This window comes from Crocodylus siamensis, chromosome 14, assembly GCF_052110815.1.
Source record: "Crocodylus siamensis isolate JL-2025a chromosome 14, ASM5211081v1, whole genome shotgun sequence".
Lineage (NCBI taxonomy): Eukaryota > Metazoa > Chordata > Crocodylia > Crocodylidae > Crocodylus > Crocodylus siamensis.
Window position 1 is genome coordinate 27,043,500 of NC_143408.1, and position 15,708 is coordinate 27,059,207.

The 15,708-nt window shown below is 44.5% G+C and overlaps 1 protein-coding gene across 5 annotated transcripts in view; it reads right to left on the reverse strand.

The window, feature by feature from the left end:
• The window catches only part of CADM1 (cell adhesion molecule 1), a 264,050-nt gene that overhangs the window by 53,694 nt on the left and 194,648 nt on the right, over positions 1-15,708 (reverse strand). For all 5 annotated transcript variants that reach the window (XM_090028087.1, XM_090028086.1, XM_090028085.1 and 2 more), the window contains exons 2-5: positions 15,241-15,387; positions 13,881-14,033; positions 9,481-9,618; positions 7,455-7,610 (exon numbers count right to left, since the gene is read on the reverse strand). In XM_090028087.1, the coding sequence (XP_089884213.1) occupies positions 7,455-7,610; positions 9,481-9,618; positions 13,881-14,033; positions 15,241-15,387 (594 nt within the window). The remainder of the gene's footprint in view (positions 1-7,454; positions 7,611-9,480; positions 9,619-13,880; positions 14,034-15,240; positions 15,388-15,708) is intronic.

Here is a 15,708-nt window from a genome sequence, read left to right on the forward strand (position 1 = left end):
AACTTGTAACGGGAACGCAAACTAAAGGGAAAAATCAAAGCGAAGATGCTCCGGCCTTCTTATCCCATTGTGCCTTTGCCGATTCTTTTCCGCACAATGGCAGGTATTCAGAACAGTGTCAAACCTTTACTCTGAATGCCTAGCTTGCCTGTGCATGGCCACCTTGATGTTATTTAGATTGTTCTCCTCTATTTAATGTATAGCACGCTGTTCTCGTTAAGCAGCTTGTTACGCTATTAGAGGTACTTCCTCAGATGGTAAACTCTACAACCTTTGCCATCAATTAGACATCCTATTACAGGCAACCATAACGTAACGGGAGTGCAGCTCTACCAGAAGCATATGCACGTTCAAAGAAATGGCTACTTACCTGGTTTCTGGGGGCTGCGCATACCAAAACATTTTATTTATTTCTTTACTTCAAAACATAAAACTTGGTTCTCAGAGAGAGGAGAGGTCTTTGAACTCTAAGATGTTGTGTATAATTATTTCCCATTTTAAACATTTAACTACGTGCTGCCGCTGTGCGCTTGCTGAGCCTCAAGTCCAGGCCCTACTCTATGTTCTTCATTCCCAACAACATTCCTCAGAGAAAACCTTATTAATGAGCTTGCAAACAGGAACCCAACTGGGAAATGTCACGAACAAGAACGGCTAATGCCCCAGAAAATCAAATAACTGAACACTTGGCTGATCGTGATGTCTTTCATATTTACAATAAAACACGCGCACCCCCTCCCCCCCCTTAAATCACGGATTCGGAAGGGGTCAATACCTCACTAAACAAAACGACTCATTTATTTGTTTAGAAATCTCCCGATGATAAATTACATTGATGTTAATCACTTCACTCATACTGTGCAATTAATATTTGCACTCACCAGAAACAAGGATTACTGAAGGTACGACAGCACACACACACGCCTGATTTTTAACATAATTGGGCACAAAGAAGTCTCCTGGCATAATAACAAGCAGAGGTCATAATGGTTTCCATGGGTATATATATATATTTTATAAATGCTCCTGCAGACATGACAAAGACCCATGTTCAATTAATTGGGACTTAAACCCACAAGCTACAACAAGGCAGGTGTCAAGACTTCTCCTTTCGTCCTCCCTTTCCAAGGCTACACAACAAGAAAACAGGAAAGCGCCACAAAGGCTGAATGTAAAATGTTCTCGGGGTATCTGGCTCCATCCAACTCCTTAATGGCCTTTTAATGTATTTTGTTGCTTCATTTCCTTTCTAAAATTATACTTAACAACCCCCTTCCCCAAACAACCCTCGTGGAATGACCTGAATTCACATGAGAGCTCCCGCAGACAGAGCCACTGGATACTTCTGAACCAACACGATGCATGGTAGCATATCCGTCCATGGCACACACTCGTGCATTTGCTAGTGCGACTATTAATCAAGCATGAAAGTGTTGCTTGGACTCCGGGTACACAGCACTTACTTGTCAGACTCGGTTTGGCATCTAAAAGCATTGCCAAGAAGTTTTAATTCACATTATGAGAGGCTTGTTTGCAGAGATTTCGTTTTAATAGTATTTTCCACATTCAGAGAGCAGCATTTATCTCCAAAATTCACAAAGGGCCAGATCTCGCTGCTCTTTACTCGCAATGAAGTGGCTCACTCCACAAGGAGGACATAAGGAAGAGTGGTAAAAAAAAACCCACGCTGTTTTGCTGATGGCAGGAAAACCGTTCTCAACGCCCTCTGGGGATGACCAAGTCTCATTTTCCGAACTTTTGGTTGGACCAGTTAACACGTTGGGTTTCAGAGGCCAGAATAAGGCACCGCTGCCTATTTTGTCCGTTTACTTGACTGCTTGCAATTCTGTTCTAATTTCTTTGCATACTTCGCAGTGCGGGAGGCTATCGATCGTGATTCATGAAAAAACCGCTCATACCTGATAATACAATGGCCCTATTATTATTGGGTTATTGCTAGTTTTATGGTACCCCAGCAAGCCTGCAATGGTATTGCATTGCTTAAGGAGTGGATAATCTTAGCACATAACAGGATGCTTGTGACGAGTCAGACGGGACAAGTTAACAATTGAACAAGTCTTGCTTAACTAATGAGTAACAGTCTTATTACCTCTTGGCTAAGAAGAGATGAAGAGCCAGTGGGGCGGGGAGGGGGTATACAGGTACTAAGGGGCTTGCAGCTTAGCAAGAAGCATGTTTCTGAGCTTCTGTAGGGCAGCTGCAGGAGCTGGGAAGCAGAAGTCCTGTTGTCTGCCACTATGCATGTGCAGCTCTGCAACAGGTGGGGAAATGCATACAAAGGGCTCCACTCCGGGAGAAAATCAGTTTTCTTTCGCTCATTAGAGAAGCAAGGCTGACCAAAGCAGGAAGCCCACTCTACCGAAAAGTGCCGCAGAGCTTTTCATAACTACCAATCCCGTATCTTTTCGCCCTCTCGCACGGCTGGCAGCTGCATTAGCATAGGCTCCCAGCATCACGGTGGCTGGGGCAAGATTTGCAGCAGACCACCTGAATCTATCAGCACTATTTCCTGCAGCACTCAAAGCTTTGGCATTTCCACTGACACAGAGGTATTTTTTTTTAATCAGCAAAATCACGACTGCTTGATCTTTCTCTTGCTGAGAAAGCCTAAGCCCAGACAAAGCACCTTCACTTTTGGCCAGGAGGTAGGTAGCTGGCACAAAACCCCACCCCTGGCCGTGGTGGCCTCATTTAGCTTCTCCCTAAGTAAAAACTACAGTGCCTTGTCTCCACTGGAGAAGGGATCATGCCTTTGCTATCCTGTGGTTACAAGCAAGCGTGCTTCTAGCAAGCAAGGGCCAGCCTCAGATTATCTTGACTATCCCCTTCCGGGGCACCAGAGGGGAGGGGATTTGGAGCAAGCGCGGCCCGAGGTGGTATGGCTGAAAGCCATTTTATAAAAAGTTCTTGGAGTTGCTGGTACACTCAGGGAGGGGAAAAAAATTCTGAAGCCTGTAATTTTCTTTGAACAATAACTCACAAGAAAACACTCAAATGGATCTTAATTAAAACTCAGCAAAAGATGGCCCTCTCCAGACTCAGATCTGGGGTGCACATTTTCCAAATGCCATTTCTCACACGCAACATGATCTAAAAAAATATATCTGAAAACACATTTCTAATGGAATTAGATACCCAGTTTAAATAGGACTTTAGAAAGCACCTGAGTGAGTTAGGACCACAAGTGCTTTTTACTTTGAGGGATACATGAATTCCTAATTTGTTGAGAGGCTTGAGAATATCCTACCTGGAAGGACCTATTTAAAAAAAAAAAACACAACAAAAACCCCAGAATTTCACAATGGATATTGTATGGGGATAATTTACGGTCTGAGGGGAAAACGAAGAACTTGTTTACCAGGGAAAGTTACTCTGATTTCTGTGCAACTGCTTCCTTTGATGGCTGCTCCAGACTCGCCTTCTCTTTGATGTCTGGAATTTGCACCACGCATGCTGGTTAATCTGTGGTTTGGTTTCCTTTCCAAGAGAACAACAGAAAGCCAATGTCACAGCTGCTCTGAACTGTGCAGGGAATAACCCAAGTGCATCAGTCTTGGAAAATCATTACAAACTGTGTGGGACAATATCCAGTGCCTGAAAATGCTTTTTTTCCCCTTTTTTCTTTTTCAAGACTGCCCTCCAAGAAACAGAGGCTGCGCTGAACGTGTTTGCTTTTGTGCCTTTTGTGGGTCTTGTTTTGCGTTGTTTAGGTAGGATGGCAATTCCCCCAACCTCCTCCTGGCTTTGCTGGGTTTTTTTCCTCCAACGAATCTTACCAGGTATCAACAGATTCTGGATTCCAGTCGAACAACAATTAGCTCCTTTCCTTACAAAGCACCGTTCTTCTTCCCCTACCTCGTCCCACCACCCAACACATTCGGACTTGACTCTGACATACCAAGTGCACCAAGATACCCTGGACCCGGGCAGGTATTGGCAGGCACTGATGCTCTAGGGGTGGCAGGTACCCTCCGCCTTGGAGGCTGGAAATGGCCCCAGAAGACATTACTGGTTTTTTGTAAGGGCCGCTCTTGAGGGACGCCTGCCTGTGGCCACAGCAACACAAGCCGAGGAACACAGGCTTCGGCACGGTGCGATCAAGGAATGTTAATTGCCACTTGTTTGGAGATCCGGTGCTCTGTAAATCTGGAGGTAACAAAGTGGTCAGCTAAAGTGCATGGAACAGCAATTTAAAGGGCTGCTCTGCTCTGATTGCAAATTCCTTCTCTAAAAAGCTATTGAGAATGTGACAATTAGGCCTGATTTTTGGATTATAATTTCTCCAAAGGGCAAGGTCTGTGTCAATGGAAGCTCTGATCCAGGCGTCAGTCAATGATGACAAGTGGATTCCCCGCTGCCTCCTCTGCTGGTCCTGTTTGCCACATCTGCCTGCCTTTCTCTCCTGTCCTACCCAGACCCCCTCCAAGGGGCAGACAAAAGCACTGAACTGCATGCTGCAGCCTATTCCAGACGGCTTCTCACGTTCCAGCAACGAGACGCCTACCGAATAACACCTATGAGCTCTTATATTGACTCCCCATCTGTGGGCTCCACAGGGGTTTGCCAAGGAAGGGGAGCACCATTACACCCATGTTTGAGATGGGGAAACTGATACACGTGGAGGCAAACAAACACTTCCAGGATGGCTAAGAAGCAGCCTCCTGCGTGCAGATAGACGCTTTGACAACACATGGAGAGAACCTGGGTCCCCCCGTGGCACCCACACAACACTCCCGAGCAGCGTGATGGTGTGATCTGTGCCTGCAGGAGCCCGCTCTGAAGGGCAGCATGGTGCCCAGCAGATTCCCTTTGGTGCCCAGCCCCCCTGTACCTACTCTGTGTTGTCAGTAATACCCCCAGACCAAGGGAAGCCAGCACCAGCAGCTGCACCGGGGTCCCCAAGCCGTGGCTCGTGGTTCTGATTCTGCTCTAAGCAGTTCACACTGGCCCCGTTTTCTGCCAAAGGCCTATATCACAGCATTCCCACTTAAAAAAACCCCGGGGTCCTTGCGGAATCTCTCCTGGGCAGACCTGGATACAGATATGGGCATACTGGGTGGCCGCCTCGGGCCCGGACAGAAGGGGGCCTGAAAATGGGGAAAAAAAATTAAATTGCAAAAAAAAGTTTATACATGACTGGCAATGTTATTAGTTGAGGACACTATTTAAAAGCATTGATACCACAGACTTTCGCAACAAAAATCATCCTCTCTGGCAAAGGGGAGTCCGATACTAAAAGTTTGCCTGGGGTGGCCAGGAGTCTGGGTGCAGCACTGCTCCTGGGGAGCGTTTTGGTCCTTGGCTTGCAACCAATTCTCTGCCCCTGGTGTTTTCAAGAATAAGTTGTTAGAAAGAAATTGCACAGCAAGTCCAAGGACAGGCAACAGCCCGCAGACCCCTCACTGCGTGGACACCAGTCCAAAGCTACGACAGAGTGGCACCAACTAGCAACGGTTTCCCTCTGATGGCCCCCTCTCCATCCACCAGGAGTGGGGTCACGGTCAATCGACTGGCTGGGAAGGATGCACCACGGAGCCCAGGCGACTGTGCCCAGGGGGAGAAGTACAGCACGGGGGGAAGGAGGGGGCTGCACAGGAGGGGATGTGTGGCTCCTTGAGCTATTTGTGTCCTGCCGATAAAAACAAACAAACCAGGGAACGCAGGTCTGCGGGGCTGTTCATCTGGTGCCTCTTGCAAGCTCCAAGTTGAGTTCAGGACCAAATGTCAAGACAAACATGCTGGTGCACGAGACCTCTTCACATTTAGCCCCCTTCTCCTTCCAGAAAGCTCTGCATTAAGTCCATTCCAACAATCTAGTGTTAAGCTCCGACTAACACCTCTCCTTCCCCTGGAGATACCCAAAGAGAGGCCTAAAATTAGCGATAAGTGAAAAAATACCCTTTGCAGCAGATAAAGTCTATAGCGCTTTATCTGAAGGTTTTGGATGTCCCCCGAGACCTTCAGATAACCATAGTTTACATGTGCTTTGTTGCCATTGTGCATGGAGACCTTTAAAAGCTGCAACTGAAAGGATTCAGAAAGGATTTATTTTCTCTTTCAATAGACAAGCAGAAGGAACCTGCACCCCATACTTCAGGTGCTCTTTTTAAAAAAGTGACCCATTTCGATCATACCAAAAGGTCAGCACTGCAGTGAAATTTCCAACGGGGAGCCTTAAGCTAACCTGACCCCTTTATAAACAAGTAAAAAACCCTGCAAGATTTCTATTTCTCTGTATAATTTGAGAAATGGGATTTTTTTTTTTTTTGGTTAAGTATTTGATCAAGCCTCACAAAGGTGCTAATGTATTATTAAAGCTAATGGAGCTCTACAAGAAATGTTAATGGACATTAAGTTTGCATAAATGAATTACACATTAGCACAGTCACGAGAAATCTAGTATCTGCCAATTTAGGTAGTATCTGATCATTTCTGTTTTCCCCATTATAGAGACATTACTTCACGCTAGTTTCGGCGATAGGAGAATTGTAAGCAGAATGCTCGTAATGAAGCCACATAATGAAGTAGATGAAATAAATTAACACAATCCCCCTACTCGGGGTCTGCAATAGCATGTTTGAGATGAACTACAAAAGGAAAGCTTGGGAGGCGTCTCGGCAGCCTCCTCGCTTCGCTGTTCTCTTGCGCCAGGGCCCCGCCGCCCCCGTCTCACGCAGCACAATCCAATGGTGGAGGCGCTGCAGCGACGCGGACGGACCCGTATTCCATTACACCAATAAAATACCAGCTATCTCTGCCGTGCGTTGCCCCATAGGTATTTTCAGAGGCGTACCTTTCCCTATCTGTATACATCAACTGTGATGAACGGCATAGCAGTTCATAAAGAGCCAAGCGAAACGCTCTACCTAGCTGTTATCTTGATTGCAGTCAGCAGCATTAAAACTTCAGGAATATCAGCCGGCAAAGGCAGGCTAATCTTAACTTACCTTATGCATGCCACTGGATTTTTAAACCACATTGTACACACCGCGACAGTCTCTCTTGCATCAGAGCAGGTGTCTCTCGATTTGTTTACCAATGAAGAATTGCAGTCGGTTATCTTAAATTGTGGCACCGCAGTGTAAGTTTTAAGAAATAAATGCGCTGGTAAAAAAAAAAGGGAGGACTCCAAATTCATCTGCTGTGACATAATTATAAGGCCTAGCTAGCAACCTTTCACGGTGCTAAATCTGGGTAAAGCAAGATATTCTCCAAGAATAAAACCAGGTTTGTGGAATTATAGCAAACTGGCAAGGGAAAGCCATTGTTTCATCCATTCAACAATACCCAATACTTTGATTTCTACATTTTGGCAACAAGATATAAGTGCTATGTACACTGTAATAAAACCTAATTACATAATTAATGGTTTCTAACGTCTTTTGAAGTGAGGCTCTTTACACAATGGAAGAACAAAAATCACTGGGACTCACACATGACTTCTAGGTAGCGCTGGGTCTGCAAATCCTTGACAGCAGGGTGATCCACCAGACAGATGACAGGGACGCCGTCATCCTCCCGTCCCACTCTCAGCATCAGTTGACTGGTCACTGTATACATATCAGACCACTGCTCCACTTCAGACTTGCCTGCCAAAGGATGAGAGAGCCAGAGAGAGAGAGGGAGAAAGAGCAGAATAATCATGGGAGAGCATATCCATGTTAACTTCACATTATTTGTGCATTCATATCACCATGCAACACATGACACACAGGCCTCTGGCTTCCATTTTTCCTTTATATGGCATCTGAGCAGGAGAAATGCACATGGAAAACCATCCTCCTCCCACCAGGCCATGGAAAGCCAAGATATACAATGCACTGCTACGTGAATTAAGAATTCCCTAAAACTCCTGAGCTCCTAAATCACTGGGGCCACACATCTCCTTAACCCTCACAACTTTCCATCAACAAAGTGACCAACTAGACCAAAGTAAGGAAAGATAGAAATGAAACCATTTCAATGGTGACACTGAGAAACCCCGCAGGAAACACCGGGGCAGCTGGCTGGCGTGCGGTACGCAGCAGGGCTCCTTCATAAAAAGCAGAGCAGGAAGGAGGGAATCTCAGGAAGAACCAGAGAGACAAGAGGGGCTGTACCCATGCTGAGCAAGTATCTGCTGACTGTACGTCACTGCCACCGGCTACGATGCACTGGTGGCATTTTTAGCGTTCAGGTCATGCAGATAAAAATGGTAAAGAGAGCAACAACCCCCTTTTTCAAACACAAAAGCCTGCTCCTGTAGAACATGTAATTAAACAGGGGAGAGGGCTGATGGGAGCTGCAGAAACTACAACTCATTATGACTATAGAAAAGGATTTCTAACTGCAAAAGTTCTTCGTTTTTTTGCTAGGTGCATACTGCACAAAATAAAAAACACAGAAAGCTATTGCAGTCCCTATTTCTGTTAAAAAACCCATACGGCCAAAGGAACAGCAGGGTGATGTGGTATTTCAAGAGGCTACTACTTGTTTGGCAGTCTTCAAAGATACAGGGATGCTGGAATTCAATTGCTGATGCAAGCAAGCTCGATAAAGACGCTAGACGGGTCAAGCACAAAGGGTTGATCACTGCTGTACTTGTGCCCTCTAGAAAGGGAAGAGCCAAGCAAGGCCATTTGAAGATCCATGCCTCGCTTAGATGACAACAGGTGCTGGAAAGCAGCTGGCTCTGTGGGACACTACTACAAGTGGTGGCAGCTTTGCATTCTGCTATTATCAGCATACGTTCAGCATGGGCCATTGTGCTAAGACGCCTGTAGGAGGGAAAGGATGATGTTGTACATCCTCGAATGGAGGACTTTGTCTTGTCCTCGCAGGGGGGTTACATTTGACGCTACGTGTTTGACTTCGGTTAAGGAGCCCTGAGCGTCTCACGTGGGGCAGAGGTGATGCCAACCAGCCTTGCATCCACGCGTATGCCGACTTAGACAAACAGCGTGTCATGTGCAATCAACATCAGTGACTTCCTTGTACAAACACCACAAGCATTAGACTTTATAGAGCAGGAGAAACTCATTGCATATGAATATTCAGCACATACACAATGCTGTGCAAAGGTGAACTGAAAAGCTTTACAAGGCAGAGAGCTGATGCTCTCAGTGATGCCTAAAACAGGGCAGAAAGCTACATTAGCAGCAGCAGCAACCATAACAAATTCCCTTCCCAGCTTTAGAAGTCAGCAAGGTCACAAGCAGCTGAAGAGCAAATCCAGAACACTGAACTCAGATTCTGGCAGGCGGGTAATGGACATAATGATATTCAACCCTTCCCTCTTAAAATGCAATTGTCATTTAAATCCATCAGCATATTCTGCTCCTGACCTGGGGTTTCAAACAGCTTGCTCTACTTTTTAACCAGGGGTGGGAAAAAACAGAAACACAATGGTGCATCTAGAAGGTCTGAATCAACTGCTGGGTGTTATTGGTAAAACTGAGCTGATTTAGAGGAAAAATCTACCCCTTAGCTCCTTGTTCCCTTTGAACCATCTGATCGTGGTGGCTGGTCTGCTGGCCATGGCAGTGCAGTTCAATTCAATCTCTTCTCCTTCGACGGCAATTTCTTTCTGGATATCAATTATCAAATTGCGTGGCGGGACTAAAATGAAAAATATACAAATCAGAACAACAAGGTCAATACATTTTGAGCATTAACTGATGCATTTCTGAGAGCCTATTAAAAATCTGCTCAATGCTGGAAAACAGCTGGATTTTTTTTTTTTGGGGGGGGGGGGGGGGGGGGGGGAGAAAGCTGGATGTGAAAAATCAACAGTTCTCTTAATTTATCAACTCCCTTAAAACATGGGTTCTTAATATTGACACTAAATATTTCCAGAGTTGCAACTTCACTTTGCATTTCATTGACCATTGCCTGACTCGTGTTTCTTCTACCTGCTCCCCCGACTGTGCATCATCCCATATACGGTGACCGCTCTTTTAGACTGCTCAGTTTGGATATCACATAAAAAAGCAGCATGCAGAGTTAAAAAGAATAAAGCATTTGTACATGTTTCTTGACAGCCTGTGATGAGGAGAAAGAAGGCGGCTGACATTTAAAAGTGCATTACTTACCTATAGTCCTAACCCTCTGAAGGGTTGCAATTTCTTCTCCTGTGCTCTTTAGCTTCAATCCTCAAGCTCACAAGGTTGAAGCTGGCCAGCAAAGAAGTATACTCAGTGCTCTTAACCACCCCCACTGAGTATAGGCCAGAATGGATGTCACAGCCTTTACCTGCCAGTGCCTTTCCCTTCAAAATAAACCACAAGGCAAAGAAGTAGAGCTAGCTTTGCATCTGGAGACAGCTCCTTTTTTTCCGTGAGATTGCAATAATTGCAGGAAGGTAATTTTCCTCTCTCTCTAGGTAAGTATCCTCTATAGATCAACCCTCTCGTGAACTTCAAAGCTAGAGGGCTGTAATCATCAATGAGAAATAATCCAATAATATTTAGAAATCGGCTAGAACCTAAGGGAGATAACAACTGCTGTAGCATACAACCAACGGATGTGACAGAAACAAGCTTAAAGATGCTGAAATAGGGACAATCATCTCTTTACATGAAAGAGTTGGTAGAAAGGGAGATGCAGGCCTTACCGGGCAACATGCAAAAGTCAAGAAGGAACAGAGTCGTAAGTCAAGGAGACTTCCAAAGATAACATTTTTGTTCTGATCATTATGATTAAGGAATTGTATGGTTCAGATATGACTAATACATTTCTCAGCTGATGAAGAACAAACAAATATGTATAAATACCATCCTGATGATCAAGCAGACTAATTAGTCATTCGTGGCTTTCGTCTAAGAACAGACTATAGATTTGAAATCTGTAAGTGTTCCAATGAAGCGTGAATAAATTTACATATAGTAGCACTGAAGACACGAAAGTATCCAAGAAGAGAAAAACAACTACGGAGGGAAAGCAAGAGACAGCACCATATTGCTTCCTGATTGCAGCCGTGGGAGAAAGGTGGTCTGCGCCCCACGGCGACTACCACCCAAAGCACATAAGGAGAGCACAGCATTAAAGCCACTCCTAAGGTACCAAATGGGATCTTCTAGGTGAACGTAAGTGTCACACTGAGTCAGACCAACTGGCCCAGGACCCTGTCTCCGACAGTGGCAGTGGTAATGGGAACTGAGGTCCTAGAAAGAAGAACCAAGGATATACTGACACCAGCTACCTTCTTTAGGGAAGTTTATTAGTGATGAGAAAAAGAGATCTGTGACTGTCATGCCCATTCCTCCATGTGGCAGTCATCTCATCTCCCTCACTTGAACAAATACACACTTCTGCCTTTGTTTCGCCTGGTAAAATAAGGATTCGCACCAATCTGCCGTGAACTTGCGCACCAAGGTAAACACACAGCGCTATGATTTTTATTTTCTTAAACAGGGTTCTGGAATAGGAGATAGAAAAATACGGTTTGCCTTGAACCTTGAACTTATTTATAAGGAGAATAACTACCCTAGCACGCTACTGTATTATTGAACACAAACAGTATTTACACAGGGGGCAATTAAACAGGTATTATTTCAAATAAATCTCTAGCAATGAACGAAATTAAATGAAAGCTAAATAATTATATACATCTGAATGCACATAAATACGAGAGGAAGTTACATTCTCAGCTGAATACCAGAAAACTGAACTAAAACCTGAAAGCTGTTGATAAATTTGAGACCCATATTAGGGCTAATTATAAACACTGTTTCCACAGCATAAAACCACTAAGGAAGAAGTGAATCTCATTAAAACACAAGGAAAAAAAGTCTTACAACTAATCAGTGAGTGAGATCTGAGTTTAAGATCTTCCACTACGATTCAGGTTCCCTTGTTAAAAGGATCTTAAAAGCCAACACTAATCTTTAGGCATGGCTGTAACAGTATTAGCTATTTTGAGCAGTAGCTATATAAATCCTGTACCTGCATATGTACTGCAAGCTCTGAAACCACAAAAAATAGCCTGAAAAGAGAGAACTCAGTATGATTGTCTTGGTGAAAATGTTACTTCTCAATAGAAAACAGTAACATTCAACACTGGAAATGGTGATGCCAACACAAAAATAAATGGAAGGTGTCAAACAAAGGGTGCTAAATTTGTATACATGTAAGAAAAAAGATAAAATGGTGGCTATAATATCAGAGTAGGTAAAATTAACCAAAAGCCACCACTTTACCTCGTAGTTATGTATAAGACCGTGCAGAATACATTTAGCAACTAATAAACATGCAAAGGCAGGAACGTCTTCAACATATCAAGAGCTTTAACAGCTGTGGATATACACAACACTTTTCTTAAAAAACATCATAGACAGCAACAAAGATGCTTTTATTCTTCATTATATTATAATCTTAGAAAAAAAGGTTGAACATATGATCGGTGGGGATAGCTTGATTTCTGGGTACAGAGATGCATAGGCTGCTGGATCTTACTATGAGGAATTGCGAAGTAACCCCAAATGAAAGAAAATTAAATTAACACATTAAACATCCACAGAAAAAAAAAATCCACTGCTTTCACTATTGCTGCAGGCTACGGTGAAACTGGAGCACCAATTTTTTTGAGAGTCAAAGCTATCATGTGTACCCTGTTGGTGTCCTGGATGTTAACTGGCAAAAAAATAACTTAAAAACATTTTTTTGGTTCATCAATAACCACCGGCACTCGCTCACAGAAGGATCAGACTGGCAGAAGTACATAAAAAGGGAAGGGAGTCGACTGCATGGTGCCAAAGGAGATGGAGATGGAAATACTAGGAATGATGATGCTGGTGGTGTCCTAGGCAGGACCTCAAACCACAGCACGCCTCCATGCAGGGAAGCTGAGCTATGAGCTTTCAAATTGAAGAATAAATAATCATTAACTTGGTGGACTTTACTAGAACTTTAGGCAAGTAAAAAAGAATCCAACTTTGTGGGGCCTTACATTTTATATATTCTCTAATTTTACACAAATATACTTCTTCCCTTTCCATCCTCCCTGAATGGGACCCATCGAGGACCATCATTGCAAACCTCTGCTGCTATTGCTGCAATCGGACAGCACACACCCGCTCTACAGCCCTAAGGAGGAAAGACATGGGCTGGAGAAGGTCCTGGGAGGGCAGCGTGTAGGATTACTAGCAGGCATGGCTGTCTCCACTCTTTCAGCGCGTGTCATTCCCCAAAGCTGCTGGCTGGTCTCCGCACTCACACTTGCTCCAAAAGACCAATTGTGAACTCAGAAGTTTTTTCAAGAGAGCCGGCTGGGGGATGTGGTTTATCCTCACAGAGCCCCGGTAAGGCAGGGTGAGGATTATCTCGCATTGCACAAATGGAGGAGCTGACAGCATTTAAGTGACTGTGACAGACAAGAGTGGGACTCACTCTGTTAAGCAAAAACGTGCCCGGAACAAAACGCAGCAAAACCCCGCTGGTCTTCTACACACCGGATACCGCTCAGAGAGAATCGGGCAGAACATAATCACCGGATAAGTGCTGGAGATGGATGGAGGCATTCCTAAGTAGCAATTAAAGGCTATGATATCCCAGGTGGTGAATGGCTCGTGAGAAGATATTTTGATCTTTGCTTGCCACTCTCCATACCTTGTCCAGGACTGAGCAGATCCAATCATCATTAGTGAAAGAGCACGTGAGAGAAAAAAAAAAATAGTTTTCTTACCAAAACCATAGCACGGTTACGAGCTTTCGGCAAAGCCTTACCCGCCTGATCTAGTTTCGGCAACTTTTGCTGGCTACAACAGCTACCAAATAGTTTGGGGAAGTGCATAATAAATTCCCTTTCCTCCTCCCCTTCACTCAGACACACTCCCCATTAACCGAAGACAGAATTTAGTGGTGAGCATCTCTGAATTTCTTACCAAGCACTGTAATAGTAGTATAAATTTCCTGGGGAGGATCAGTGTAGAGCTGGCAGAAGTATCTTCCTTCATCAGAAACGGAGACATTTGTCAATGACACTCGGAGTTCACTGTTGGAGAAATTCACTAACTGAAACCTGCTGTCCTTCAACGCTGTGGAGCAAACAGATCGTTAGCGCTGGTGATGAATCCGAAAGATAGTACATCCCCCACCCACAGAAACACAGCCGAGCCGGAAGCCCAAAAAAGGCGTAAAGGAATCTAAGCAAAATTTCCCAAGCGCTCTGACCGCAGCTTTCCTGCTACCTTTTGCATTTCAATCTAGGTTTAAACATTATTCGTGTTCACAGATCAATATAAATAGTCAATACAGACTAATGCACCTTGCAAAACACCAGCGATTAGGACATCATTCATTTGCTGGAAAAAATAGGGGTGTTCTGGTAAATGGGCTGTCATAAAAATTCAGGGAGCCATTTCATGACTGTAAGCAGACTGCAAGCTTGGAGGCTGGACCAGGAATGGCTTGAAAGAGAAAACATGGAGGGAAAGGCCAATGCAAGATTTGGGTTTCCTTGTGCAAGTGCTAACTGCCCAAATTCTTATGACAGCAAATACTGCAGCCACTACAAACCAAAAGCTCTTCTAGTGCTTTGGAGAGAAGTATTCTCTTATAGTAAGTCCTTGTGAAATATATAGCACCACTGGGTCCGGATGAGGGTCCAATACATGTTGCTACAATACAGGGTGTGTGGGGGAGTGGGAATCAATCCAAGGAATGGCCCTTTCTTTTGGTAGTGCTTATTTAATGCAGCTGGGTCTTTGCCCATCCCAGCCAGGCCCAACAACACGCATTAGGTTCGGGCAATTTAAATGCTTTCTTTCCAACTATTAGCCTTCGCTGGGGTTTTGTCGCAGCAGAAAACAGACAGCATCGTTCAGCGAGTACCACAAAGACAAGGGTTTTTGTTTTGGCTTTAAAGAAACTTATTGTCTTGAAAATTCTAGCCTTCAAACCAAACATATTACTTCTGAGAACATTGCACTCTCCCTGCTTTACCCTATTCAATTGGTTTGTGTCAGCTAAATATTTGGTGTTCAATTGCAATTCACCCTGAATTACTACAATCAATTCCTATTGCAAAGTAAGACAGTCTGACTTTTAAAAGGGACCATCAAGGTTTCCATTAAGGAGAAAGATTATGATTGCCTGTTTCATCTACCCTCTACAGAATCGACTAAACTTTAAGCGTCTAACATTAAATTTAGAGGGGGGAAAAAACCCTTAGCCATCTCTTTATATAGAGTGCAAGGGAAGTGGGGGAAAGTTGTTACCGAATAGCACGGGGATGGGACTTACGCCTGAAATCTCGGAAGTAAATGGTCTGTCTGTTGGGATTCAGTAGCTGAATCACTGAGTCATCGCTGTTTTTGACTCGACAGCTGATGGTGGCCACATCTCCCTCCACTACCGTCACATCCTCTGTAACCAGGTTCTGTCCACCACCTGAAAAAAGAAAGCAAACGCTAACTAGTGCTGAGGTTTGAAGTCGTGTCAGCAGCTTTTGCTGGAGTCCTTCCAACAGAGCAGGAACAGAGGAACAAATGCCAGGGGGCTGCTTTATCAATGCACATCATCCCCCATCTCGTGGTGACTGCAGGAGGCTGCTGGCTCAGCATCCATGGCCACAGCCAGCCTGCAGCAGCACATCCATGGCTATGCCTTCCTCAACCCCATGTATTACCGTTGCTGCACTTGCCTTCCACAGGCATAAGCTTCATCCCGCAGGAACAGCGGGGTGTGGAGGGAGAAGATGGGTGAAGTCTG